General features: G+C 38.4%; 1 protein-coding gene across 2 annotated transcripts; it reads left to right on the forward strand.

Annotated features, from left to right (window-relative positions):
• Positions 1-2,948: 2,948 nt before the first annotated feature.
• NAF1 (nuclear assembly factor 1 ribonucleoprotein) lies at positions 2,949-26,997 on the forward strand. 2 transcript variants are annotated; one of them, XM_068404044.1, is made up of 8 exons: positions 2,949-3,330; positions 5,736-5,874; positions 9,001-9,094; positions 12,452-12,534; positions 13,591-13,751; positions 17,724-17,775; positions 23,337-23,442; positions 26,036-26,997. In XM_068404044.1, exons 1-8 carry the CDS (start codon positions 3,029-3,031, stop codon positions 26,452-26,454), a joined length of 1,356 nt encoding a protein of 451 aa, XP_068260145.1. In that variant the 5' UTR covers positions 2,949-3,028; the 3' UTR covers positions 26,455-26,997. The 2 variants fall into 2 exon arrangements, with proteins under 2 accessions (XP_068260145.1, XP_068260146.1); XM_068404045.1 differs by having other exon boundaries at positions 26,071-26,339.
• The last annotated feature ends 603 nt before the right edge of the window (positions 26,998-27,600 follow it).

Genomic DNA, 27,600 nt, shown 5'->3' on the forward strand with positions numbered 1-27,600 from the left:
CACATCTGTCTTAGCTGCAGGAATAGATAAAATGCATATAGAAAACAACACCTCCAGAGAGCTTCATCCAAGAAACTGCAGGCAGAAACCAGGCCTACAATCGCTTTTAGCCCTGCCTTGACAGATGACGTTGGACTCCAGACCCAGCAGTGACATTTCTCATCTGCTCAGACCTTGAAAACAGGCATTAGAACTACTGTGATTCAAGTGTTCATCTGTGAAATGGCTCTTTCCAGAGAATATCTTTGTGCTTGTGCTGCTACTTCGCAGATTACTTAAAAATGCCGTGTCTGGCTGGCTGATGACGTTTACTGCGCATCATGCCTTTCACTATGCTCATTCTAAGAGAAATGCTATCGTACATGCTAAAGGCTAAGCTGCAGTGTTCAGATGAAATGAAGTATCTTCTTGTTTGAAAGACGCTGCCAGTTCTGCACAAACACAGAGGAAACTGTCAAAACACAATCTAGGTGCCAGAGTACAGCTACAAAACACTTACTAAAATCCTTTAAAAAGCAGGAAAGACATGATTCATGAGACAGTTGAAGAATTTTGCTTACATCAGTGCAAGGTAGAGACTTGAATATGCTTTTACATTTAAAAGAGGTTTATATTTAGCAAATAAAATTAATTTTCATTTCCTCATCATTCAACTAATTCAGTCGTACATTAGGACATCAACTATTTTACCTTTTGTTAGGAAAGAATTTGACTGATACAAGGGCTTTGTCTGCTTAGGGAAATTATTCCCTCCCAGTCACACTGACTAGCTTTCTCACACAAACTCACTGATCTTGTATCATGGTCCTTTTCAGGTACATCTCAAGTCCCAGTTCTGAAAAACAAACAAATGAAAAATCCCTCAAACTGAAATAAACTCTCCTTGCTTCACTTTAAAATGAAACCTGGTTTTGCAGGATCTGTTTTTGCAGCACTAGGTTTTAGTAGGATTCTGCCTCTACTTACTCTTTAATTGGGTAGATATCTCATTTCTGTCACTTCATTAGGGATGAAAACATATTTGCCAGTGTGATTCAGTATAAACCATTTTTATGATTGTTCAATATGTAGTCTCCATGTAATTGACATCCAATTGTTGTTGACATTTAATTACATGAATGTCTAAAGATCCCTTTTGTTAAAAGAGCTTGCAGTAGAGGGCAGCGATATTCAGACCACTCGCACCACGTACCCTCACTTCAGGATCCCATGGTTGTCACTGCAGAAAAGGTGATTCCTAACCTACGTGTTCTGAGCAACAGTGCAATGAGAGAGTTTACTCCTGTTGTTTATATGTAGAGTCTACACAGGCTCCTCACTTAGGACAGTGCAAAAACTACCAAATGCCTATAATGTGCCTGTTCTGCTTGACACATACATGATTTAGATAAATGTAAGAAAAAAATACTGATAAATTACACTATATGCATATTTGTATATGTTTAATTTTCCTACTAAATAAATTCTGCTGGTTGCACCTGCTGTGCTATGTTGCAAACGAAGAGTGGAACTACCAGAGAAACACATCTTCTGCCTGTCAGATGCTCCCTTCAGCCTGTGTGATGGTTTTCAGCACTCTTGTGATGGTTTTTTCAACATAGCCTGGACATTCTGGAGAAGAATGAGGTGTTTCGGGTGCCCTTTGAAATGTGGGTATCCAGTTCTCTCACAGCTGGAGGGGAAGATGTTACACGGAAAACATATAATTCTCTCCCCTGCTCCCATCAGATACTCAAGTCCCAGTCCTCTTTGGCACTCTCAGCATCCTCACACGTAACTCTTTCATGTATATATTTATGGGGTTCCTCCTTAGACCTATATGCACTCTGCTGCTCACCCTGCTGCCTGGGAGGGAAGGCACCCTTAGCTCTTCATCTGGAAGCCAGTCCAAAGGACAGTGTGCTGGAGCTCTGCGACAGTCAGGAACACACAGTGCTGGCACAGCAGCACAGCCGTCAGGTTGCAGTTTGGAGCCTGGGTTGAAGGGGCTTGTCTGTAGGGTCACAGCCAGAGTGATCTCCTGGTGGTGTTTGTCTTTGAAACACCTTTTGGGTTTTCCCGTGGGTAAGTTGTATTCCAGAGAAGATGCATGTCTTGTCTCCGGAGTTATTGTGGTGGGGGAGAGCTTTGAGTCACCAAACACACAGAGGTTGGGGGAAGGCAGAGAGAATTCCTCCATTCTCTCCTACGGGAGAGGACACTATGTATGGCCAGATCCCTGGGTGCCAAGAGGAAAGACTAGGACACCATCAGGCTACCCCCAGCATTGTGTGAGGTGTTGGACCGACACCAAAAAACCTCCAGCTCTAAAACAGGGGGTATTTATGGTGAACCTAGAATACACATGGGCATTTTTGTTCTGGTGAATGGTTTGGTGATCTTAAGGATATGGTTAGGTTTTGTAGAGCTAGGCATTATTATAGGGTTACTACAGTAGGGTTAGGTATCACTACAGTAATTTGGTATTATCCAGCTTAACTGTTTTTTAATTACATGAATCTTTTGTGCGTTCTCAGCATATATATAAAATACCAGAACTAACCCGTCCCAGCAGGTCCTCAGCATGAGCAGCAGTGACCGCCAGCTCTGTCTTTCAGGCAAGCCTCATAAAAGCAAAACTTTGCGTTTGATTTAAACTAACCACAACATTTACCAAGTATTGAGATTTAAGTAAACAAGACTACAAAAATGATGACAGAAGCCATTACTGTCACCGTCCGTCAGTTCTTAACACAGCGCCTCACTCCAACACAGGCCCCAGCGCCACCCAACATTACACAGCCGCCGCCTGACCCCGCCCACCCCGCCGGCGCCCCGCCCCGCAACCACCGCCCCTCGCGCCGTCCCGCTACGCCGCGGCACGGGAGACCCCGCCCCCCCGGGGCTCTCTCCATAGCCCACGCATGCGCCCTGCCCCTCACCTGCCTCCGACAACCCCCGCGCGTCGGGGCAACCGGAAGTAGCGTGTGGCGGTGGGCGGAGGCGAGTGCCGCGTGGGGCGGCTGGGCCGCGTGCCCCGAGTGCGGAGATGGAGGCGCAGGTGGAGGTGGTGGCGCAGATGGAGAGCCTGGCGTTCGAGCCCCGCACCGCCCGCCCCGCGCCGGGCGAGGAGCGGGCGGCGAGCGCGGAGGGGGCGCCGCGCGGGGAGGGAGCGCCGGGCGAGGAGGGAGCGCCGGGCGAGGAGGGGGCTTCAGCCCCTCCGAGCTCTCAGGAGGGCGGTGGGGAAGACCAGGCCCCGCCGCCCCCAGCCGAAGAGGGAGCGCGCCGCTCGCCGCCGCCTGCGAGTCCCAGCGGGCCTCTTGCCGCCGCCTCCTCGTCGGACTCGGACAGGTGGGTTTAGCCCTGGGGCTGGGCCGCGGGGCGAGGCGGGCGCGTCGCTCCCTACCGGTCGCTCTTTCCTCTCGGAGGGCTCTTACGCGGCGGCGCGGGGGGGTCCGCGGCACAGGCCGCCGGTCCGGTGGCTCGGCGATCTGCGAGCCAGTGTGCGAGTCCGCCCCCTTCACCCCACCCCAGTGTTTCAGCTTTTGTAGCTTTCTCTTTCCCATTAAAGATGGCATTCAGTTATATTTCACTGGGAATTTTATTGTTGCATTAATAAGTCTCCAAAACAATGACTGTAACGGTATAGGATTTAACGAAAACATCAGTTTGGTGGTGGTGGCCTGTAGAGCGTCGTGGTTGGTTGGGCCACTGTGACCGTTTGAATGTCTTGTTTGACATGGTCCATCACTTGTGACAAGACACCTACAGTGTTATTGCTGAAAAAATCTGAATGTAGGATTCAAGGTAAAGAGTCCACAGATCTTAACTTGTGCTCTAATGTTGGTGTCTCGGTGGAAAAGCTCATTCTCAACCTGGGTGTTTTTTATAAAAGGTTCCATTTTACACTTGCATCTGTGCTTTGATGAAAGCTAACTTTGGTTAGATGTGGGCTCTGCATCAGTCTGAGAAGCCTGCGCACTTTGTCAGTTTCAGGGAGTTTTGTGTTCTCTTTCTGGGCCATTGCAGCAAGATGGGTATGTGCTCTTTCTAACTAGTGGAGACTAAAGTGAAGTCTAAGGATCTCCTCTTAAAAGAAGATACTGAGCTTCATTAGCAGTTCATGGGTTAAAGCTTGACTTTGGAAATAACTTGTTTGCTCGGTTCACAGTTTTCCTAGAACATCATGAAGTGATGGAGAGTGAAATTCCTGACCTATGGCAGGGCCTTCACCTGTAGTCTTTTTTGCTTCCAAAATCTGTTACGCTGATGTTCAGATGAATATTAAAAGACAAAATTTTGATAGTTTTAACTTACTTAGCTGACAACGTGTATCTCAAACTTCTTTCTTTCTTTCTTTTTTTCCCCCTCCCTCCACTGATTGGTCTCTGGTAGTCTGACTGATTTTCTGCTACGTTGATTTTGTTCCAAGAAATCCATATTTGGCTTTTTCAAATGGTTTATTTGGAGAGGTGCTCTTATTTGTTGTTTTTCCTATCAGCATTTGTTAGAAAAAAAAATGCAGTAACAGATAATAGAAAGCCATCCATTTGCTTGTGGAGGAGACAATGTAATACCAAAGAATCTAGAAGTGAGCGTTTTTAGTGTTTTAGTTATCACTTTGTTTCTAAATATTGCTTTGTTAATGGACAGATCAGGTAAGAAAGGTTAGATGCAATTTTACAAAAGTTTACTTGTCCCAGTGTATTTTTGTGTAAGGTTTGTAACATGTTTTTTCAGTCACCCAAATCAATTACTCCATGTGTTTGTTTCTTCCACCAGCTCTTGAAGAACTTAGACTTTTGCTAAAAGAAACACGTTGACATGAATAAGGACTGGTTTCTTACTATGCTCTTTACTTGCAATATTAAGAGTCTAAGACATCAGACATCTCTTATGCATGTGCCAGTGAGAAAAATTAAATTACTAATCTATGTGAATACATGATAGAGGAATTCAGACAGGCCATGAATTATGAAACTAATCCCTTTTATCTGCAAAAATAAGAATTTTTTTTACCTTCATAGTGCAAGGTGCATTGCTTATAATAAGTATTTTCTTGACTTTCATTTAGCTTTATGCTAATGTTGGGATTGTACAAGAAGAGTGAGTGTGAGCTATAGCAAGTAGTTTAATGTATTATCTTTGAAATTTTTTTTTGTGCTCAGTTACATCAAGTGATGTTCAATACTGGGAATTTAAGTGGTGCATAAAATAGAAATATGCTCATAGTGCGTAGACATTATGGTCCTAATTTGTCTGTATTTAACTAGGCACTATACTGAAGTGATCATACTGTGACGCTAATGACTCATTTCACTTGCAAACCAGTGAAGTGTAGGTCCCAAACTCTGACTATTACATTTGGCTGACAGGGAGTTATGCCGGTGCTGGGCTTTTGCATGGGGTAGCCAGTGGGAGAAACTGGACTAGGTGAATTTACAGAGGTGGTTGCTCTCATGCAACATGCACCGTTCAATGGGGAAAGAGTGGCAACCCAAATGAGCCGTTGTAGTTGTTAGCATTTGCTCTGAACTACTGAAGCTTCTGCTCTTCTGAGATTTTTTTTTTTTTTTATGATCTTGCCCAGTGGCCTTTAGGTTCAGGAAAGATAGTGGCTGTTCTGTATATAAATGTATATGTTTAAGAGAAACATATCTGGAAACCAAAGGTATTTGAGTAATGTACAGTCTAGCCACTCTTTTTATCTGCAGTGTAGAAGTCTATATTCTAACTCCCATGTTTGTTTTATTCAGTGATACAGATTCAGATAGTTCATCAACTACATCCTCCTCTTCATGTTCTCCTTCAACAGTAACTGATGAAGACGATCACCCAAATGAGAAGGATACCAGATCTTACTGTGTTAAAACAAAAGATGAGTTGCCTATTGATGTAAGTACAGTGTATTATATTTTAAACCTTTTTCTAGTAACACAACTTAAAATATTTTAACTTAATATATTTTTATTTTTTTAACTTAATGTATTTTTATTTATATTGCAATACCTAGTGATTGAATGTGCGTTCTTACACTAGTTCAGATATAGCACAGTTAATAACTTAAAATATCTTAATTTGCAGTATATTAAGACCCCTCTGAAGTGAGGTTCACAGCTCATTTTGGGTTCATATTTGTATAAAGTCGCAGTTGTAATTAATGAAAACAAATTTCTGGATAAATTTCTGGATATTTTAGTACATTTTCTGTTGTTCGTATGTTGCAGGCACTCATCATCCTTTCTCTGCGTGAGAGATTTGAAGGTCTGATATGTCTTGTAGAGATGTTTCAAATATGTTTAGCCTTGAGGTGAAAGTTTCGAATGTTGTATTAAGCCTCCTAAAGGTTCAGATTGCTTTGCCTCTGCTCAGTGAAGCAGAATTATTAGAGTGGTCATAGAGTGGGTTATATTTGTTTTATTCTGCAATTTTTGTTATAGCACTGTGTTTTATGTATTACAGATCAGAACCTTAATTTCCATCAAGATATACCATCTTTTGTTTTTGGTTCTCATAAATAAATAAATAATATACTCATTAAGTATTGCTGCCATTATTCCTCATTACCTCAAAATTAAGAGGTTTAAAGGAATGAATTTTAGTAATGATCTACTAATGGATGATTAACTATGCATGATTTGTAATGGATTACAAATAAAAGGATAATGTAATACTGTGATGTCAGTTTACATTAACAGTGTATGTTTATCTGTTATTCTGTAGATCTCTACCCTTCATAAAAAATGCTTTCTGGAATGAGAAACAAGTTTGGTGAAGGGTACAAGAAATTATTAGAAAGGTAGAGAAAAAACCTCTGAAGAGCAGATACATTTGGATACCTTTACCTTTGCTTCAGTGCTCTGTAAGAGTTTGTACTATCTGGAAAGGCTGAGGTGTTGACACACATTAGTAGCAGCAACAAGAGGAGATGGGATTTTGTTGCTAATTCTTAAACTGTTACTATAGAGACACTTGGAGTAAAGAAAAGCTCTTGGGATATTCTTTTATCCCTGAAATTAACCAAAGATTGAGAAACACACATAATGTTCTGTTATGAAGGAATAAAATATCAGAGCAGTTCCCACTTACATGCACTTTATTTTGAGGTATGATTAATAGTAGATCCATTATAAGTGCTTCTATGACAACATTTTTTTACAGCAGTGTACTTTTGAACAAAAATCCTTGCTCAAATAGATATACTTATCAGGTTTTATTTACCTTTTATCTCAATTATTTATTTAAATAAAATTCATGTTAGTCTGAAAATGCTTTGTTGATTTGCTCTTTTGTCTCATTACCTTACTAGCTTCAAGTCCAAGTGCTTACAAAACATTGTCTTCCTTTTAAGTAGTGGACTGATTAATTTAATTGATTCAGCAAAGCTGTAGGTTTTTGCCAGTGGTAGTTAATAAGAACTGAAGTTCTAGCAACTACAGTTTGCTGTATCTTGTACTAAGGCATTCTATAGTAGTAGAATTAGTCTAATGTTGTAGATTCTTATGTAAATTTGAGGGAATACAATTTGAAAATGAAGTGTATATGTTAAAAATGAAACATGATGGTCTTTCACCCAAAAGTCCCCAGTAATAGGTAACTTGCTAAGGCATGGGTCAAAGATAAAATAAAAGATTAAAGCAAGTATTTAACTGGAATATGTGCTTAGGGGAAAAAACCTGCATGTATTAAGGAGTGTTAGTGGAACTATTTTAGAAACCTCCTGCTTTGAAGTGTGGGATTGGCAGGTATTGTATATAGTATGACAGATGGTACAGTTTACCAAGTTGAGATTTATGATAAAAATCTTAGCTTTCTTCCTTTTGCTCTTTGGCCTTTGACTTTCTGTGGAATCCATGACTCGGTTAAGTCTTAGCAGTGAAGTTGGTTTAATGTTGGAAAATTTAACTGTCCTGTGTCGTGTTTCTATGTGAATGGCTTCAATTCTGTATTATATGATCTGAGCAAGTCTTGGCCTCTGTTTGGTCTTTGAGTTGCTCTACAAGCCTTTGCCAAGCACTTTTGTTAAGAGTGAAGATTATCAGGTGAAGTTTTGATAAGCAGGATGAGACCCTTCTGTTGGAGAGGGATTTTATTTCTGGTGATGACCTATAAAAGTGCAGTTCAGTCGTAAGATTTCAACATTCTTTCTGAATTCAACATTCAGAAGATGTTGAATTTGAAGATAATTCATATTCTAGGTGCCCTTACTTTCTGTTCCATATGGTCCATATTGAATTCACAGTGGTATAGTATATACATAGAAATCTTATTTTATGAATAAATTTGAGGTAGATGATGAGTTCAGTGTTCATCAGCCTTTGATATCAGATTTTGATACTTACATTTGAGGAAGAAGTTTAATTTGAATATTATTTGTGCAGTACTTGTTTGTATATCTGAAGTTTGGCACTTTTTTTGAAAGTGTTCTCTATGATTATCCTCTTGTACCAAATATAACTTTTAACTAAAAATAATTTTCTTTGTATAGGTTGTTGTGATCTTTACATCTTCTGTAATAGTCGGAGTCATGGCATAAATGGACAGACACCATTTTGCCGAATCAGATTATACATATCTGCTGTATTTCTTACTATTTTATCTCTTGCTATGTATATTTTTCTTGTCATGCATTTAATGTGGTTACAAGTTGTCTGATTTTTTTGACTACTGATTATCTAATTATTGTGTTGTACATTGAATTTAATTTATCTAACTTGAAAGTTCAAAAAAAATGAACAAAATGTCTATCAGTTGTTGGTTTTCTCCAGTTGAGTAAAACTTGCTTCTACTTTAGTTGCAATGAAAATATGTAGAGTAGTGTCTCAATAGAAAAAGTGACATTCCACCAAGATGAGTTCATTTAGAATTATTCTGAAAGAGACAAATCAAACTGGATTTTTTTTTTATTAAATCTTCAAAATGCTGGGACGTTTTTCTGATTGTCAAGTCTGTGCAGTGACAAAGTGATGAATGTCTCAGTGTGACGAGATTATATTCTGAACATTGACTTCATATTTTCAGGAACTTCCTCCTGTTGAAGACTTATCAATAATTCTGCCTGATGATGTTGAACTGAAGCTCTTTGGGACAGTTTCCAGCATCATTGAGCAGCTAGGTAGGCAAGATATGTTTGCTTTGTTTGTAATTAAAATAATTTCTGAATATCTATGCATTAATTTTGTACTTAACTGTTCCCTCAAAGTGTCAGGCAGCATTCTGTTTCAGGGGGTAGTAGGTTGCTGAATGAGAACTCAGACTACCAAATGACATATGTATTGAATTCCCTTTCAGTTGGCTTACATCTTCTAAAGGTTAAGATACTACGACTTTTATGCCTGTGTTTCTGTGTGACTTTAATGTTCTAATTTTTTCATTAAAAAAGCTTTTTTCACCATCTATTATAATCTTTATATTAATTCTGTCAACAATAAGATTGAACATTTGCAGTATTTCAAGAAATCTTCCAATTGTACGTGCTATATTTGAATTATCTCTGAAGATACAGGAGGTGTATAACTGGAAGCACAGATGCAGTACAATGCATTCCCAAGTGCTTGCTTGTTAATATATGAGGACAGGAGAAAAAACTTATTTCTTTAGCCAGTATAGCAGTGCTGTTGGGTAATTGGTATATTAGGTGTGTGGTGTTTGGCTGTTTTTGGAGTGCCTTTTTTTTTTTTTATTTCATCCTACTTCTGGCACCTTGACAAAATACAAGCTGCCAGTGTCAGCAGTCATAGGACAGCATGACTAGCATGATTTATAGGTGCTGGAGGGTACGCTTAATGGGATTGAGACAAACAATGGATGTAAGCTTAACTGCAGGTGATATGCATTTAGGGATCTTTTCAGATCTGCCTGGGACCTCAGTTTTTGATATGCAAAATCCAAGTTTTGCTGAAGCTGACATTAATAAAATATCCATAGTATGTTTGTATTTAATCTTATTTCAAGTGTTCCATTCTGCTTGAAATGCTTTCAAAGCAATTTGTGTATGAAAGTTAGAAATTAAGTTCAATTTTGAAGTTAAAGCATTTATGTTGAGTGGGGTACCAAAGAATTAAAGCAAATAACCTTTGCCATTAAATTTTCTTTTATTGTGAAAGACTCCAGGTAATACAGGCAATTCCTTTACAGTATTTTTGGGTTGGTTTGGAGTTAGATTTAATTTCATTCACGTGCAGGAAGCTGGGTTGAGAGTGTGGATGGTAGTAGTCTGGTCGTCATCCTTTTGTTCTAATTTGCCCTTTCTTGCTTATTGATGATAATGGGGACTTCAAGAAGGCTGTTTTCAGCTAAAACAATAGTTTGAAAATAAGAGAAATGGTTGAATCGTAGTTTGCAGTTATTATTTTTGATCTAGTATGTGAATGTTTAAACAAAGCTGTTTTTAAAGACTTCAGTTTTGAAAACTGTCTTTCATTTCTAATCCTCCTTGGTGCGTATAGCCTTTTCAAATCCTGTCAGTTTACTGATAGGTGAATTCTTGAGTCCGTATTCTACTTTATGTAACTTAAATATATGAAGTGTTGAATTTTGGTTGGTGAAAGTTAGAAAACAGACTAATAATCATACATGAAATAGAGCCGTAAGAATGGAATAAAACCCCAAGATATCTGTGTTATTCTTCTGCTTTTACTACCTTGCTTTATGACTTCCTCTTTCTGCATGTTTTCCTTTCTTTTCAGTTCTTCTGGAAACAGGTGTCTGAGTGGCCTCAATGTAAATTGTTTTGTGGCCGTATTAGGGACTCTGCCAGCTAATTGTGTGTTGGTTTTTGATTTTTTGAACTAAATTGGTACCTATGTATACCAGATTTGTATCTAGTATGAAAGGAATTGAAGTCTCATTTGAAATCACAAATATTATTTTGGCAAAACAATCAGTATCTGGAACACTTTCTGTCCCTCTGATGTATCAGAAACCTCTGCTGTTCTCTAGGAAGTTTCCATGGGGCTGGCATGACTTATGTTTTCAGAATATCTTCCGTAGCCTGCTGGAAGACTGGGGACTATGTGTGATCTGGGGACTATGTGTGAACTAAGTTGAGTACATTCTCTGGGAGTTTTTGGTATGTGTTTTTTTTTTTTTGTTGTGTTTTGGGTTTTTGTTGGTGGTTTGTTTTTTTTTGGCTAAGGTATATTTCTTATGAGGGTTAAGCAACACATTGGGTTCTCTCACTGTATATTTTATCTTATAGGTAGGCACAAAATAAACTGATTTCTCTAATTCTCTTGAAATTCAGTGAACTATTGAGCCTGTAGCATTGTCACATGCTTGCTTGGCATGTCACAAGGTGTTTGCAGATTGAAATAGTAGCAAAGCTGGAGTTTTAGCTTGGTGAGAAGTTTATTGCTTTAAGTCCTGTTATGCAAGTTTAGCAGTGATAATCTTGTTAGTTTTTGTTGGAGTCTGAGTGACACTTAAGTGCTTGAGTGACTTTATTTGATGATGGAGAGGCATCGAGAATGCTTAATTGAGCATTCTGTTGTTTTAGAGGTAGAAAATATTACCTTCAGAATTGGAGTTTTTGAGTGTAATGCTGCTAGGCCTCTGTATTGACAGCTTTAAGCATAATTCCTGCTGAATGTAAAGGAAGACTTGGTATTTCTAAAGACTAAAGCAACAAGTGTGAACCAAAGAAGAGAGTGAACTACTCTAAAGATTTCAGTAAAGAATAAGCTCTTTATGTCTCTGAATCTGGAAAACCTAAAAATAAAGTAGCCTGTATATCAAATTATGTATTTAATGGAGGAAGAACATGCTTCTGTGTCCATTTATGTGTTTAAGTCTACTAAGTGTTAAGATTTCATATTTTGAGCTACTAGAATGACTTGCTTGCACTGACCATTGGTACAACCAGTAATCATGGATTAGGCCCAAATGTAGTATGAGACTATTATATGACATCAAATTGCAGAAATGTATTTCGAATTGTGTATATATATAAATGACACCATCAGTTGCTACTGTGACTGGACTGCCAGACATCTTTTGTGTTCTGGTCTGATTCTTATGACTTATTAGGGGAAGCTATAATGAATAGCCATCTCCATTCTTTTTTCTGAGGAGAATTTCATTTGGAATATTAAGAAGGCAGAATATACATGTGCATCTGCACTCAAACAGGTTATTGCTGCTATGCACTTAATTAAGAAACATCCCAGGTAAATACTAGTGTCTCACACATTCATATCTGAGACTTCTCTTTTGTACCTATCATCTGGTCTCCTTTCTTTCTTCACCCCAGATAACAGTAATTCTGTAAACAAATGTAAATCTTACGACTCACATGTCACTGGAGAAGGGGTGTATGATTGTAAGTAGTTTTGTGTGTGCTCAAGAATTTTCAGGTGAAGCTCGATGAACTTTAGTACACAAATAATGGTGTGGTTTTTTAAGTTTCTCTGCTATTAACTAGATATTGCTCTCGAAACATAAAGTTCTAATTTATTTTCTTTTTCCATTTTAGTAATAATTGAATCACTGAGAGGCCTACCTCCAGTAAATGAGGAAAGCATAATTTTTAAAGAAGATCGGCAAGCAGCAGGAAAGGTGTGTGTTAAGCATAAAACCCTGTTATTCTAATATAAAATTCAAAGTATTCTTTTACGTTCCAACAAGTAGTGTTGAAGTTGACTAAATGAAATACAATGTTTCCTTGATATGTAGTTTTTCTTTGTGCTTTTGACTCTTGCTCTAGTCGTCTCTTTTTTTTTTTTATCTCAAGAATTCCTAACCTGGAATTCATTGCATCCTTACAGAATTACAGTGTGTGATGAGTGTCCGCTATTTTACGAGAGTGCTTGTGGAGAGGGAGAGGTTGCTTTCAGACGTATGATGTCTTGAATAACAGACTAGGAGTTGGGGGCAAAGATTGAAGAAATTAGAGTCAAGTTTCAGGAAAAATGGAGAATGTTTACATATGTACGCTCTGCAGTTCCAGTTTAAGGCCAGTGTGTGCTTTATGCAAGTATAATGAAGAATGTTTTCTGAGAGGGGTGTTGCATTGAATTTTGTATGTTTTCTGGGGAAGGAAAGCCATCATCTGTAATGGTTACTACTATAATGTCTTTGAATGCTAGATGTGAGGGAAACTTTTAAAAAAACTCAGCCTGAAATTGCAGATGTTCTGTACAACTTCTCAGAATTCTCTGCTCTCCACAGAACTGGGGAACAGACAGGGGAACTGATGTACTAGCTTATTGTAAAGATGAACTTTGAGGAATGAACAATCAGGAGATTGTTCCAGGGGTAAGAGATTTGAAAGCATAATGGAGGGAGAAGAATAGAGATTTGACAAAAGGAAAGATTACTAAAGTAGGGGAAGCACACTGTGAAAGCAGTGTGGTTGGGTGGGCAAAGGCAACATCAACATATGAGGGAACTTGCTTTTCCACATTATGATTTAAACAATAGCTGGGGAAATACACTGTCAAACTGTGGTAATAAAACTAAAGCATGAAAGTAACTTTATTTGACGCTGCATTTTGAAAATATATTTAACTTCTTAAATACAAAGCAAGTTAAAGCTTCATGGTTGTCTACAATGAAATTAGCTATCTACTCTTGGTGGTTTATTTAAACATTTTAATTTTGTTTGTGTTTCAGATATTTGAGATATTTGGTCCTGTTTTACATCCCTTTTATGTTTTAAGATTTAACAGCTCTGAGCATATCAAAGCAAAAGGTATTAATGTGCAAGATAGCATGTATTTTGCTCCGTCAGTGGAGGACTTCACCCAGTATATATTTGCAGAGAAACTAAAACAGTGAGTTTGACTTCTTTTCTAATCTGGTTATAATGTATTTTTTAATAAAGCTAAAAATACTGGATTGAAGTTGAGGCTTGAGTGAGAAACTGTAGGACTAAGTGAGAACCTGTAGGACTAAACTTGACCCTAAAACTTTTTTTTTTTTTAGATACTCTCAACTGTGTTGTAGTAACAAGGTTGTACTGTTTTGCCTTTCAGAACAGTACCGACTAGCTGTAAACTACAGGCTTCTAAACTGTTATAATTACTAAAGTTTAATAGCTTCTTATTCAGCTTAATATATTAAGCTTGCTTTCTTTTCATGTTGCTGTGTTATCTAAAATATCATAGCCAGAAAAAAATTCATTGATACTTCCCTCCCCCACACCCTTTCATGCACATACACACACTTTTGCAAGCTGAATTTTCCGGATTTTGTTGTTATTCAGATTCTTGTTTGGTTTCATAACTTGTAATAAACTTGTTTGAGTTCTGAACAAGTTTGTGTTTATTTACTATTTTTATTTCATGTTACAGGACCAGAATTGAAATTAATTATCAATAAATCTATTGTGCAGTTGGAGAATGACAATTCTGTATGAAAATTACCTTCTGTAAATTTGGGAGAGGGGAACGATTTGAGTGGCAATGTAGTATGATGTTCAGAAACTTTTCAATAGTATTTATGTATCCCAGTCTGACTGAGGAAAGTAGCGTGTATGAATAGGACTTGTTGCCATTTAAAAGGAAGTATACTCAAAGATACAGAATAAAAAATAACGCATAATAAATGACTGCTAGACATTAGTGTTCTAATTATTTATGAATAATTGTCTGAAATAACTAGGTTAAAAAAGTCCTTTGTCATACAAACAACTTCGTCTCTGTTTATTAGGATTAGTTCTCATCTGACTTGCAATTTTTTTCTGACTACAGCCAATAATATTGGTGTCTGCATTAATTGCAACTCTGCCAGTATTCATACTGAATAATTTTTTTCTTTAGTCATGCACGTGTGGCCAGGCCTGCAGGAGTCTTCCCCCTGACCCCTTTCCCATTTCTGTGGAAGCAGCAAGCATATTTTTTTCCTTTCAGTGAAGACCAAAATAGATCACTCTCACTCGGTTGCTTGTTTGTTTTTCAGCAGCATTTTGATGCCAGATTGTCTTTGATTTGTGCCATTAAACTTTGTGGCTTAGCACAGTATCTGCACAGACTTTAATCATCTGCTTACTACATCAATAACTGTGTGCTGTACTCAGCACCTGAGATGTGACACTCATGTTTTAGTTTGTTACATGCTTTGCAAGTAGTTTCGGAAACTATTTGTCTTTTGGTAGTACTTTACTATCATATATGGTACAAAATTGAACACTAGGTAAGATGTTTCACACTTTCATGACTTACCAGTGCAGCTGAACAGTGCATCAGACATTGTTTCTTGCCCTGCATTAAAATGAGCAGTGTAAACACCTGTGTAATCTGATGTAAACCATAATTTCTGAATCGTGTGACAAATTACATTTTACTGAAACAATATTTTATGTCTGAGTTTTGTCAGTAAAGGTTCTTAAGCTTTTGTGAGGCATTTGGTACTATTTGTTGAAGCTACCTTTTCACAAAGTGGGTGTCACTGAAAAAGGATAAAGAATTTTGATTTCTGATCTGTGCAGTAACGTCTATGTAAAGAAACAAAGATGGCATGGATAGTAGAAGAGCTGAGCTTTGGTCAGTCTTCACAAGAAGGCTTTTGGACCTTAGCAGATTGCAAATTTGATGACCAATGATTTTTATTTTCTGCTCTTTGTTAGTTTGACTATATGTAGGCCAGATTGTAGAATATTATAGGCTTAAAGTTTTAGAACTGCTACTCAAAAACTGTGATGGTACTTTGAAAAGGGAGGAATCAGGATTAAGATCTGAAAGAAACCTTAAGTTTGAAGCTCTTTTCTGAAATCTGGCATGCAATCTGCTTGCATTGTACAAAGTTGCAGTGCTATGAATAAGCCTTACACTTCATAGCAAAATAAATGAAAGTGTAGTGTAAAACTTCTGGAATGCAAAATAATTTGTTGCTAAAAATAATTTGTGTTGTATTGCCTGAAAAACAAAGTAATTCTAAAGAAGCTTATGTATTTTCGTGATTCCTCTGAGTCACCTTTTGTTAGACTTCCAGATCTTTCAGCACCTGAGTTCAGAAATCAAAGAACTACTATCTTGTTCTTTGCAGAAGATTATTAAGTATCTCAGAGCATGGAAAGTGTTTTGTGTTTTGCTGCAATGGGGAAGGCTGCCTTGGGAGAGTGAGATAAGCTGCCTGAAGAACTTATAAGGTTTAAATTTTTCAGTCAGTAGTACTAGATACTGCCTAATGACCACAGGTCTTGCAGTTTCTTGTGTGCTCTGGTATTCCTTGCAGACATGTGTTACCGAAAAATAACAAGATGAGAGGGAGAAACAAATTTGATTCATTATAAAAAAAAAAAAAGTGATACTTTTCAGCATTGCATAGGTAGGGAGTTTTCTGCAGCTGAGAAATTACTCATATAGAGCCCTTTCCTTCCTGTAACATTTCCTTCTAATTTACCTTTAAAATGGCTTGCATGCCAGTGTGATTTGCTCGTAATCACAAAGGCGGGGTGTCTTTGTGGTTTTCTAGTGATATGTAGAGATTGAGTTTCAGTTTTATGGTTAGGGGTTGAGGCACAAAGTACCTCCAGATGACTTGTCAGCGTTCTCATGGGCAGCCATTGACTAAGGGCCTCTTAAGTCCAGGCTACCTATTGCTGATGGTTATGTACTTTGATGCAGCTATTGCTGCTTGATTGTTGCTGACTTGATGAATACATAAAAACCACTTGGTTATTAGAGCACTGACTGAAGACTTTTCACACTGAACACGTTGGTGTTTTTAACTATATGGTTCCATTTTGCAAGTAAGAATTTTCAGTATTGTATTATTTTGTATAGTTTGTCTGCATAGGTAAGGAATGTGTCTTGACATTTCAGACCAAAATATTTTACATTTGCAAGCAGTGTGCAAAAACCTTCCACAGACTTTAACAGCAAAATATAAATTTCTTCCACAAATCCGTTGCTAATCAAAGAAATGACTTGATTTTTAGTGATGTTCTTAAAGTGGTGTGTGAAATAAATAAAACCACTTCAAATTCTGTGATTCTGTGATTCTGTGAAATTAATTTTGGTGCTTTTTGGACAACACGATTGAGTTTTTGCTTCCTTAAATGTCTTTTACCTTGCTTTTTAATTTTATATTTACAACAAAATAGAACATCAAACCTAATTATCTAGCTAACACTGTATTAATAGAATTGTAAGACAAGCTTAGAGGTTTTTTTTTGATTTCAGATGCACTCCGCTATAGGTACACTTAAAGCCTGTGTCCCACTAGACCGGGTCACGGTCCTTTTTAACTGGAGATACGTATTCTGAAACCAGAAGAATAAGAAAACTTGTGACTGTAGTCAGCAGCTAATCAGCATAAGAAAGTTGGAGTGAGCTACCTCAATTCACGTTCAAAGCAATTTAGGTTAAAATGGATATGTTGAGAGAATATTGGTCAAAGCTTAATATTAGCTGTGTGAAATGTTCAGTCTTCACTCAAAGTAGGAAGATTTTTCAGGTGACCTATGTAGTGAAGTCCTAAGCTGACACATACATTACTATTCATTTAGAAACAACGTTAAAAAAAAAATGCCTCATTTAAAACAGGCAGCTTCTGGTGTAAGAGATCTGATACCTTGAAGAAAGTGTTACCCTATTTGCTACAGTGCAGTTCTTGCAAATTATTTGTAAGTTGAAATATGTTGCTACTACATGACTCAAATGAGATGTTTCATAACCTTCTTACACCATCATCCGTCATCTTGATTGTCTAATTTGTGGTTTTTTTTTGTTTTTGTTTTGTTTTGTTTTTGTTTTTTTTTTTTTTTTTTTTTTGTTGTTTTTTTTTTTTTTTTTTTCTTTTAGGGAAAAAGGTTCGGATGCATCTTGGAAGAATGACCAAGAACCACCACCTGAAGTAACTATAGGGTTTTTTTGGTTTATTGTTTTTGATTACACAAGATACATGTAGAAAAATTTCTGTGCAGAGCAACTGATTAGCAAGCTGATTTTTTTTATGCAGACAAGAATTGGATGTGCCTCCTTTCTTCATTGAAAAGAAGGTCATGCTGTTCTTGGAGAGGCCTCACACTCAGTGTAGAGAGTACGAGCTGTCTTTTTCCGCTTGCTTTTTGCAATAGGGAAAATGTATATCTTTATCTTCAGTTCCTCTAGTCGTTCAAGAACATGTTTGGCAACGTGAATGTTCAACTTTGAGTAGCAGTGCTTTTACCTTGCCTAATGGTTTTGCTTCTACTAGTGAATTTTTGTCCTTGCTGTTCTTTCACTGCAGCTTTGTCTTTTACCTTGCCACAAGCAATTGTTTGTCTTTAAAGGCCTGCTAGTACTCTGCAAACTGTACTACTTGGGTGTTAGAGCTGTTTGCTCTGTTAGATTAACTTGACACCTCCTCTGTTGCATTCTTTGAATGGCTTCTTAGTAAGGTTTTCCCACTGTTTCCTATTATAAAACACTAGCTTCATGAGAGATGAGCTTCTTCCATACAAAGGCTCATCATGACAAAGGCTCATCATGACAAAGGCTCATCATGACAAAGGCAGTCATACAGGATTGTGTAGAAGTGAGAGCTCCAGTGCTGGTTTTGTCTGGGATAGAGTTAATTTTCTTCATAGTTGCCAGTATGGGGCTATGTTTTGGATTTGTGCTGAAAACAGCGTTGATAATTCAGGGATGTTTTTGTTATTGCTGATCAGTGCTTACACAGAGACAAGGCCTTTTCTGCTTCTCGTACCACCCTGCCAGCAAGTAGGCTGGGGGTGCACAAAATGTTGGGGGGGGACACAGCTGGGACAGCTGACCCCAACTGACTAACGGGATATTCCATACCAGATGACGTCCTGCTCAGCAATAAACTAAGTTCGCGGGGGGGGGGAAGGGGAGGCGGGGAGGGCATGGCTCGAGGACTGGATGGGCATCAGTCGGTTGGTGGTGAGTAATTGTTTTCATCTGTGTCACTTTGTCTGTCTTGGGTTTTATTTCTCTCTTTGTTATTTTCCTTATCATCATCATCATTATTATTAAATTTCAATTATTAAACTGTTCTTAACTCATGAGTTTTCTCACTTTTACTCCTCCAATTCTCTTCGCCCCCCATCCCGTTGAGGGGAAGTGAGCAAGTGGCTGTGTGGTGCTTAGTTGCTGGCTGGGATTAAACCATGACAGCTCCTCATGACCATTGACATAATTTACTGTAGGATCTGTAAAGATTTCTTCAGTGACATCCAGGCTTCCTGTCCAGTGCTCCTTAACTCCACTCTAACTCTGCTTTTCATTACTATTCTCTTCTTCAATCAGAATTGCAAGGCTGGTAGTTTTATTGAGGTGTTTTCATGGGATTTGTTTCTAGCGCAACACTTGAGTCACTTTTCCTTGCAATTTCTACTTTAAGCCTATCTTACCCAAAATAGCTGAAATTCCTAGAAGCCTTGTGTGTACCATAGTATCCTAAAGAGAGTTCTCTATCTGCTTCTTTTGAATCTTCCAAAAACTTGCATGGTCAGCATAGTTCTAAGCTATGTAGTATGTGCTTCTTACTCTATAATTAGATAGGAAAGGTGGTGTTTTGTGGATTGGTTTTCTTTCTAGTGTTCTAACCAACTTTTAGAATAGAATAGATTATTGCAGTTGGAAGGGACCTACAATAATCATCTGGTCCAACTGCCTGACCAATTCAGGGCTCACCAAAAGCTAAAGCATTTAAGGGCATTGTCCAATGCTTCTTAAACATAGACAGGCTCGGGGCATCGACCATTTCTCTAGGAAGCCTGTTCCAGTGTTTGACTACCCCCTTAGTAAAGAAATGCTTCCTGATGTCCAGTCTAAACCTCTCCTGGTGCAGCTTTGAACCATTCCCGTGTTCCCTATTACTGGATACCACGGAGAAGATACCAGCACCTCCCTCTCCACTTCCCCTCCTCAGGAAGCTGTAGAGAGCAATGAGGTTCCCCCTCAGCCTGCTTTTCTCCAAACTGGACAAACTCAAAGTCCTCAGCTGCTCCTCGCAGGACATGCCTTCCAGCGCTTTCACCAGCTTTGTTGCCCTCCTCTGGACACATTCAAGGCCCTTCACACCCTTCTTGAATATTTGGGCTCAAAACTGCACACAGTTCTTGAGGTGAGGCTGCAGCACCGCTGAATATGGCAGGATAATCACCTCTGACTGGCTGGCCATGCTGTGTTTGATGCACGCCAGGATGTGGTTTGCCCTCTGGGCTGCCAGAGCACACGGCTGGCTCATACTGAGCCTGCTGTCAACCAGCACCTCCAGATCCCTTTCTGCAGGGCTGCTCCTCTCCCCATTTCTACTTGTGCCTGGTGTTACTTCATCCTAGGTGCAGGATCTAGCATTTGGACTTGTGAAATTTCATCCCGTTAATCATAGCCCAGTGCTCCAATTTATCTAGATCCCTCTGCCAGGCATCTTGTCCCTCCATAGAGTCAACGGCACATCCCAGTTCGGTATCATCAGCAGACTTGCTAATGGTGCATTCAACTCCTGCATCCAGAGCATTGATAAATGTATTGAACAGAACTAGCCCTAGAATTGAGCTCTGAGGAACACCACTGGTGACTGGTCACCAGCCAGATGTAGCTCCATTCACTATAGCCCTTTGAGCCCTGCCATTCAGCCAGTTCTTCACCCGGTGCACCATGAACCCGCTCATCCCACAGTAGGACAACTTGTTCAGAAGAATGCTGTGAGGGACAGTATCAAGTCTTGCATTCACAGTCCTTATCCCAGGCCAGTTGTTCTGGCTTGAAAAAGAGATGATGTGACATGGACTTTTCTATGCTTGAAGATAGGTCCTGTAATGATAGATCAGTCTGTCAATCCAGAATGTTGCTTTTTCCACTATGGTGAGGATGATGCATTTTGAAATACCTTTTTTTTTTTCCCACAAATGGAACTGAGCTGAGCAGTGTTATCTTCTCGCAAAGAATGTTTGTCTGTCAGTTTGGACTGTAAATTGCCTGCCTTTCTCGGGGAGACATCATCGCACAGAGAATCATCATTTGAGAATTAGAAGTGTTGCATAGAATTGGGCTGTAGGTATGTGATCAATAGAGCTTTGAAAGACTGTGTATAGTTGGAAACTTTTGGCTAGTCTTAGCTTTTTCCGTCGAACAATTTTCAGTGATGATGATACAAAATGTGCTTATTGGCTAACGGTGAGCTCTTTTGTTTCTTAGTCATATTTTTAAAGCTGTTTGGGAGATAAGCTTGGAAATGTGTAATTTGAATTCGTAGGAACCTAAGTAACTTTAAAATTTGGCTAAATATAGTCAAGCAGTCAAGTCGTCTGTGCATATAGATTGATTGCTTTTTCCAAAGTTGGTATTTATTTATTTATGATTTTTCTTAATTTTAATCATGATACTGTTACCTTCAGGTTAGAATCTGGAAGTACAGGGGAAACTTTAGGTTTACTATACTTCACTATAGGAAGAAAGGAAGCTTGAACGAAATCAGTGATGGCAAAGATGGGCAAATGTGATTGTTTTTTATGACACCTTTGTTTCTGTGGCTGTTCTGACTTCCTTATGTGTCTGTGTGCTCTGTTTTGGAGAAAACACCACATCAAACACCTTGTAATCCTTAATTAAAATAATCTTTGGATGGTTCTAGCAGTTAAGAGTTAAGATATCCAAACTGTGACAGCTGATGAGCTGATAAAGTAGCTTTTGCTGTGAAGGTAATAGCTGTTGACAAGGGTGCAGATTAAATTTTATGCTACTGATGCTTGAAATTGTCTCTTACAGCCAGACTCTTTTAGAGCCCTCAACTGGCAGCTGATTCTATAACTTTTCTGGCCAGCTCCCACAGTAAACTGCGTGCAATTGCTGGAGTCAGTTCTTTTTGTGGTACTGTGAAGCTTTATTTTTGTATGAACATTAAATTAATCCATGTTAGGCCTTTTATGCTTGCTACTTTAAGGTGTATGGTACACGTTCCTTTTCTGACCGGCTTGTAATTAGCCCAGCTTAACTGTAGACTCAGCAATCCAATCTCTCTTGGCCTTGTCTTTGGGGTCATAAGATGACAAAGCGTTATCTGTATGCTGCAAGGATAGCAGGAGGAGATAACTGTGCTTTCCCTGTGAGGTGACTTTTATGGAATGTCACATGGAAATTAGCTAGCAATGGAAGGTACCTGTTGTTTGCTTATTGCTGCTGTACTGGAGGATGGCATATTGAAGTCCTTAGAAAAAGCAGGAGTTAGTGAAAGATTTTACTTCATGCTATATATCATCATCTTGTATTTCCATGTGGCTTTTTTGGGTAAGAATGTAATCCAGTTATGTAGAAGAGGAAATAGTTGTATTCAGAATTAACTTTTAAGTGGCTTTTTTAGTGCAGTGTTTTTGAGATGCTTGTTCTTTATATACTATAGCGATACATCAGTAAACAGCAAAACCGTTCATTTCAGAATTGGGAAGGGGGGGGAACAAGCCCTACCCTTTTAAGTCATATGAGGGAGCTGTTTTTCAGGGAACTAATTATGCTGACAGATTTCTTTCCTGTCACTAACAATGTTTACTCATGCTAAATGTAAGCTAGGATTCTAAAGGTATCAAAACCTTGTGGAACAAGAACAAAATGTTGCAGTGGCATTGAGTCTATTGTAAATTACAACATTCTCCAAAGCTGAAAATTCCTTTGGAATAACATTGTTATTGCAAGTTTAACGGGAACGGTGTTATTAAATATACTACAGAAAATTCCAATTTAGACTAGAGAAATTTTTTAACGTCGTTTAACTGTGCTGAGTTAAGTATTGGTCGCCAAATTAATTTTAATTCTTTAAAAAATCTGTATCTTAATGTACCTAGCCCACAGTTTGCCTGTCAAAAACTTTTTCTTGGCAATAACTAGCCAGCTCCCTCAGGGGTTCCCTCAGCGGTTCCCTCAGCTACTGCTGTATTACTCTTTTCCTCTTAGTTTTGTTAAGAGCCAGGTAAATTCCATGTTCTGTTAGGGCTTCCTCTTGGGAAGAGTGAAGTAGTATCCTTGGTAGGCTTTCCATTGAATTACCTGCACGTTCCCAAAATCTTCACTGCAGTTTTTGGCAGTAAGCTGTGCAAGATACACATGAAAAATGATTTGTGAGTGCTTGAATCTTTTGTATGTTGTGCAATAGTTGAATTTTTTTCTTACTAACATCTAAGCAATCAAAAATTTGTGTGCAGTACTTGAATGTTGCTGTTTTTAGGAAAATTAGGAGTAACTGAGAATTGTGTAATTGTCTCATGAGAAATTTTTGGAGTGTTAAGTTTTTGATTGTGTTGAGAAACCAGCTGAACACATGATGGCTCTTTGAATGCAAAATAGGAAAGTGCAGCTTTAATATTCTTCTAAGCTGACTGCAGGATGGCTTGTTTTCTAAATAATGATTTATTGCTAGAACTGAAGTTCTCTGTGCAGTCTTTATATGGCTTTGTTCTCCTTTTTCTTAACCAGGCCTTGGATTTCAGTGACGATGAAAAAGAAAGGGAGGCAAAACAGAAGAAAAAGAAGCCTCAAAATCAAGGAAGGAAGAAACTCAAATCAGAAACAAATGCATCAAGTGAGTGAATGCTACAGGAGAATGCTTTTGTCTGTTAAACTGAGTTTGAAATACACAATAATATCTATCTTAATTATTGAGCTTTCATACAGTGAATTGGTATTTTTGTGCTTTTAGAAGTTGTATTTGTGAATTTGTGGCTACATTCCTTATTTTTTTAAAAGGAAAATGAAGATTTTTTTTTTTTCCTTTAAACTGTGGAAGGGAAGTAGTATGGGAGCAGGACAGTTGTAAGAGGAAATCCAAAAGCTCTTATGACAGTGTCAGCTGAAACACAGTGAGGATACAGAACAGATGCCACCTTTTGGAGTTTAGAACTTGCTTATTGCAGGAGTTATTTGGGCCCAAGTTCAGCTTAAGCCTTTGAGTGTGGGGAGAAGATAGAGGAAGGCCATGTGCAATTTTTGAAAACCCTTTCTTTTGACAATCGAGGAGAAAATGCAAGTCTTGGATGGGGAATTTATTCCTCTACCTGCAAAGCTCTTCCTCACCCATGGCATATAAATAATACTCCTTTAAAATAACTGCTACTTGTGTAGCCCACTGAGAACCTATTTACCTAACACAGTCATAAGAGAAACAAACCTGTAGTAGTTTAGTAAACTGTGTATAGTTTTTCGTAATATACACAACCTTATTCACCTTCCTTTCTCCTACTGTTGACAGATCTGTTCCAGGTGTCTTGCAGCTCTGCTCTGTTTGCAATAACCAGATTTTCCTATCTGTCTTCTCTCATGCTTCTCTTCTCACAAAACTTTTTGCTCTTTGGTTGCAGTTTTGGTTGAATAATTTAAATCACATTCCTCTTTCTCTGTTCTCACTGGTCTGCTTCTGTTGCATGCTTTTTGTACTACTCCCTTTAAATATTACTGACTCTTATCGACTCCCCTCTTCCTCTTCTACTGCTTACATATCAGGTTGCTTCAGCTGTCTGCAGCACAGTGCTTCCCCACACTGACTTTCTTGGGCTGACTCCTTCTGTGATTTGCTGCTCTTCCTTTGTAAAGCTACTAGGCATTGCATCCCATTGAACCCCTTTTCTCTTGATCTGGGAAGTCAATAACTGTCCTGTTAACCATTTTACTTTGTACAGTACATCCCTCCCTTGTACCCTTTAAATAAAGCTGCAGTCTTTCTTGGGCTGGCTTTTGCCCTATGGTTTTGATAGTTCTCGCTTAAGGGAAGGATCTGAATCATACCATGCTTTCCCTTCATTGCTGATGGTTATTTTCTCTCCTGGTTTCTGCTTATCCAGCATACGACATGTTTTCCTCTATATCCTTATTCTGACAGTTTATTGCAGACCTGCATTTGCCTAGGGCTTGCTGATGCTATTACTGAACTGTGTTCCATAACTGAGAACACAAGGAGAGGAACTGTCTCAATCTGTCAAGGGAGCATGAGTTATGAATTGCTCCGTTTTTCTGTAAATAACGTGGTATAAATTGACAATGTGTGCAGTGTAGTTTGGCTGTGGGATTCAACAACAAGGGTATCTGGCAAATTGAGGCACAAATTCAGTCTCAGCTGGAGGTTTGCTTGATTGCATCTTTGTAAAACTCTGAGTATATTGAAATTCGCTAGTTGTTATAGTCTTTGATAGGACAAGAAAGAACAAAAATACTCAAGTGCTTTCACTTCAGTGCTTCTGAGAGGACTGCATGGACCAAAGGAGTCCAAGTTGTAATCCCCCTTGAAAAAGAGTAGGAATTTTGGTATCCAACTACCTTCCCAGACTTAGCTTTTCAAAGGTGAAAATGTTTCTATGTAGTCTAGTGCAAGGGACTAGGTCACATAGGTTCTTAAAATTCAGTGATTTTATGTGGTCTTATGTCCTTAAATACCTTTTTGCTTCTGGCCCTAAAATCCTTTAGAGATTGGTTTAAATTCTACAGCCTTTTGAATATCTTAGCAGCTCTTTGGAACATGTTTAATATTTCAGTGCCCTTAATTTTATAGCACTTATCCCATTGATACTCTTATGGTATTTATATAAAGTGGCAGTTTATTTGTTATGAACCTTAAATATATGTTTACAGTGACCTGTACAGGGAAAAAAACATATTTGAAAGATGAATGCTGAAAGCTACTTGGGTAAAGGTACAGGCTGCCTTTTTTCTGATAAAGTTAATTTTATTAATTTGAGTTTGAATAATTTCTCGTGTCCTGTGTCTGTGGTGTAATATCAACCCAGGCCTGAAAGCTGCATACCACTTTAGTGTCGTGCAGTGTTGATTTATCTTCAGTTTTAAAATGTGTTGCTTTTAAATCTTGTTTTAAACCAAAGCTTCCAAATTACTCACAGTTTGAGTGTTCCTGTGATTCATTAATACAAATGAAAATGCTTGGAGGGGAAGAAAGTGAAGCTTCTTTTTAAATGACTGAATTTGCAGCCCTCAGGATCATTCTTTCTACATTAATAAACCAAGATGAGTTACTACACAGTAGACTTACCAATATTATTTTGTTGTTTATTTGTTGATAAGCTTAGGACTAAACTTAATCTTTCCAAAATATTGAAACTCTGTGTTTTTTCTTTTGTTGTTGTTGTTGTTGGTGGTGGTGGTGGTGTTTTTTTTTTTTTTTTATTAAGGTGAGGATAAAAGACTTAATCAGCCAATGCAACAGCCTCCTTCAGGTTATTCAAGGGGATACCGTGGCAGAGGGTTCTCCAGGGATCCGTTTCCTCCTCCATCAGGCCCTCCAGGTTTTTTGAGACCACAAGTGAAACCGCCACAGCTATACTCTTCAGACAACAGAATACATCAGGAATCTCCAGTGTTTCCACAACCGCATAGAAAAGAAAATCCAATGATGCAACAGTATCCCTTTCCTCCTCCAGTTTTTGGTTCTGTTAATGACGTGCATCAATTCCACCTTCCGCCTTCAAATCTGAATATGATTTGGACAGGCCCGAACATGTACAACTCATCATACCAATTTTTACCGCCTCCACTGCCGCCTCCTCCACCTCCTCCAGATAGCCATCCTTCTCAGTTCAGGCCTTACTAAGTTTCCAGAAATGTGCATACAGAGCATTGCAGTTTAAAGGGAAGAACAGGCTGCCAAGACTATTTCCTTATTTTGGAGATGCTTCATTTTTCTGCAGTGACAGAACAAATGCAGAGTTTGATGCTTTGTGGGACATCCATCAAAAACTATTTTTTTCTATATATGTTTTCTGTTTCAAAAAAGAAAACTGTATAAATATAACTGAATGTTAAATAATGGTTTATTTTTATAATACCTACTAGTTTGGGATGATAAATAAAAACTTTTTGGAGACTGGTATGTAGTAGTGGAAATCTATTTTGTAATTAAGAGTTTATGCAACTACTGTCTAACAGTGATGAGGATATGTTGCATAGATGGTATTTTAATTTTTTTTAGAGTGGTTATATGTTGCTGTGCTACAACATTTTTCTCAGTTTCTGCAAATTTTGAAATTATTTGCATGGAAACTAAAAATCTGACATCTAATTTTTAAGCTAGGTTTGCCACTATTTATGTAAGGTATAAACTCCCATTATCCAACTTTTAATATTTCATTATTTTCATATTAACTAAAAGACTGGAGCTGGATGGTCTTTTTTTAAAATAGCTGGAATAGCTAGATCAGAATTTGGACCAGCAGCTGAATTACTCTGTCAGATTTAGTGTCCTGCAATAGCTGTGGAAGATCCAAGTTATTGATTAGGTATTTTGCAGTTAATTTTAACTGTAAAATTAGACTTCATCTAGAACTATTATTTCATAGGTGTGCAACTGAGAAGCTTGTATAGATCTCAGATTTTACGGCAAATAGGTACTGTACAGTGGCAACAGAGTTTCAGAACAATAGCATCCCAGACATTAATGTTTAACTCTGTTCTTGCAGGTTTTTTTTTTCGTGGTAAAAAGAATGTCCAATTCGAGTCTGTTGCAAATGCTTACGTTTTGGGGGACAGGAGATGGAGGTGAATTTCTGGCTATCTAAGCTGCAGCTCAGCTATTACCGTTGCCAGTGATAGGTCACAGGCGAGAGTGAAGTCACTACAGCCTCATGACTGAGGCTTAGCAGGATTGCTTTGTGTGTAGTTCCCTTGACTCACTTTTTACTTGGTTTAGCTATGACAGCAATTTGTTAATGACCAGGTGGGTATGATTAATTTGTTTTAC

This window comes from Nyctibius grandis, chromosome 6 (genome assembly GCF_013368605.1).
Source record: "Nyctibius grandis isolate bNycGra1 chromosome 6, bNycGra1.pri, whole genome shotgun sequence".
Taxonomy (NCBI): Eukaryota; Metazoa; Chordata; class Aves; order Nyctibiiformes; family Nyctibiidae; genus Nyctibius; species Nyctibius grandis.

Coding starts and splice junctions, on each gene's coding strand:
- NAF1 (XM_068404044.1), top strand. CDS start 3,029: ATGGAGGCGCAGGTGGAGGTGGTGGCGCAGATGGAGAGCCTGGCGTTC. Junction 3,331..5,735: donor TCCTCGTCGGACTCGGACAG/GTGGGTTTAGCC, acceptor TGTTTTATTCAG/TGATACAGATTCAGATAGTT. Junction 5,875..9,000: donor AAGATGAGTTGCCTATTGAT/GTAAGTACAGTG, acceptor TCATATTTTCAG/GAACTTCCTCCTGTTGAAGA.